This window comes from Megascapheus bottae, chromosome 5 (genome assembly GCF_031878675.1).
Source record: "Megascapheus bottae isolate mThoBot1 chromosome 5, mThoBot2.hap1, whole genome shotgun sequence".
Lineage (NCBI taxonomy): Eukaryota > Metazoa > Chordata > Mammalia > Rodentia > Geomyidae > Megascapheus > Megascapheus bottae.
Genome location: NC_143513.1, coordinates 47,801,673 through 47,803,937, shown reverse-complemented (window position 1 = coordinate 47,803,937; position 2,265 = coordinate 47,801,673). Strand labels below are relative to the sequence as shown.

At 42.3% G+C, this 2,265-nt stretch overlaps 1 protein-coding gene across 1 annotated transcript; it reads left to right on the top strand.

Moving 5' to 3' along the window:
* The first annotated feature begins 1,107 nt into the window (after positions 1 to 1,107).
* On the top strand, positions 1,108 to 1,534 carry Fam237b (family with sequence similarity 237 member B). Its single transcript, XM_090332341.1, has one exon. It carries the CDS (start codon positions 1,108 to 1,110, stop codon positions 1,522 to 1,524), a length of 417 nt encoding a protein of 138 aa, XP_090188467.1. The 3' UTR covers positions 1,525 to 1,534.
* Positions 1,535 to 2,265: the final 731 nt, after the last annotated feature.

Here is a 2,265-nt window from a genome sequence, read left to right as displayed (position 1 = left end):
GCAGAGCGCACCGGCCGCAGCCCCCCTGCAGTCAGAGTCTTACGTCCCCGGCCTTTCAGAACTTTTCAAGCAAACTGGCCACCGACGGCTCGGTTTTTACCCCTTGGGCCCCAGCGGGATCTCCTCGTTAGGCGTGTCCTTTCATCCCTCTTCTGCTAACTTCGAGGGTGGTGACTCCAGGCGGCGGTCCGCTCCAGGTTAAGTCCTCCGTTCTGGATCTGCCCTAGTCTCCACTCTCCCAGCTGCCATGTCCTCCAGGGGTTACTTCCAAAGCCAGCCTGGAATAGCAGCTCGGTGGTAATTCGTTCCAATTTAGTCCATTTCCCCCTATGTTGGGGAAGAGCTGACTTTCTGAGCAATCACTTGGCAGGGAAACTGGTGCAAAGTATTCAAAAATGTCATCGGCTGGCTAATTTAATTGGCCTTGTTAGTTTATTTCTTCATTTTCCTGCTCCTTTGTGTGTCCATCTCCAACCATTTCCTAAACAACCTAAAATACTTCAGAATCTACCAGACAACGGTTATTTTCCATCAGGGTATTAAAAACAAAATCTTAAAATGGTGCATGAGGTATCCTGTACCACTTCTTAATAGATTTGTAACAAAACCATTAAAAACAACAAAAAGCTTCTCATGGTTACAGGAATTAGGCTGCAGTTGGACTCAGTTTAAATGTGACATGCTAAGAGTCTTGGGGAGACAGGAGACCCAAGAACATTCTCAGACACATCACTGGGTATTTTCTGATCTCTCTAAAGGGTGAAGGTTGAACAAATGCTCTGTTTCTTCCAGCTGCAAAAGTGTGTGATGAAATCAGTCTTTCCTGTCTTCACCACCATGTGTTAGCTTCCAAGGACGGTCACAACATTGTGAAGTTAGAATTGTCATGTCCTTTCACAGAATGGTCTGAGTCAGCAACTTAAAGGGAAACCGTTAGAATCTGGTTGTATGGTACACACATGATAGAATTGTATCTCATATGTGATAGTATAGATATAATTAAAGTATAATTGGTTATTATCTTCAAAATTAAATGAGATCATTGAGTAGCTGGATAATTTTTCAAAGTTAACAATGTATTCCTTTTCTTTTTTTTCTGTACAGAATATGGCTTCTGCGGCAAGATGGCTCTGCCTACAACTAGGCTGCATTATGCTTGCTAGTCTGGTTAAGTCTGACGTTGAATTTCAAAAGGGGGTGCTTGCTAGCATCAGTCCTGGGATCACAGAAGACATCGATCTCCAGTGTTGGAACACTTGCTCTTTGACACTGATAGAGCTCAAGGAACTCAAGATAAAGCACAATGTGGATGCTTTCTGGAATTTCATGTTGTTTTTGCAAAAATCTCAGAGGCCTGGACATTATGCTATCTTTTTAAACATAGCTCAGGATTTCTGGGATATGTACATAGACTGCTTGCTTTCAAGGTCTCATGGAATGGGAAGGAGGCAGCTAATGTCTTCGAGGCTGGATTTTCCACAGAAAACAAGAGGAGGCAATTTCAATGTGTACTTGACCAAGTAGCAATTAAAAATTTAACATTTAACCCTAATTTTATCAAACGAGATAGTAAATTTGCCACATTTAGTTTTTCATCCGTTCCTTCTTTCTTTCTTTCTTTTTTTCCTTTCCTTTCCTCTTTTCCTTTCCCTTCCCCTTTCCCCTTTTCCTTTCCTCTTTCCTTTTCTTTCCTTTCTTTTCCTTTCCTTTCCTTTCTTTCCCTTTCCCTTTCCCTTTCCCTTTCCCTTTCCCTTTCCCTTTCCCTTTCCCTTTCCCTTTCCCTTTCCTTTTTGCCAGTCCCAGGCATAAACTCAGGGGCCTGAGCACTGTCCTTGGGCCTTCTCCAGGCTAGAGCTCTACTGCTTGAGCCACAGCACCACTTCCAGCTTTTTCTATGTATGTGGTACCAAGGAATTGAATCCGGGTCTTCATGAGTGCTAGGCAAGCACTCTACCACCAGGCCAAATTCCCAACCCCTCACAGTTAGTTTTGTTTTGTTTTTTTTTCTCAGATAATAGCCTTAATTTTTACTGATTTTATATTATTTAAAGATCCTGTCAGGACTTGGAATACAATATATTTTGTACATCATACACATTCTTATTATCCCAATCTCATAAATCATTTTTTCTTTCTTTACCAAAACTGTGTGTGTGTGTGTGTGTGTGTGTGTGTGTGTGTGTGTGTGTGTGTGTATGTGTGTGTGTACTGGGCTTGAACTTTGGGCCTGGTTGGTATTCCTGAGCTTGTGTGCTCAAAGGCAGT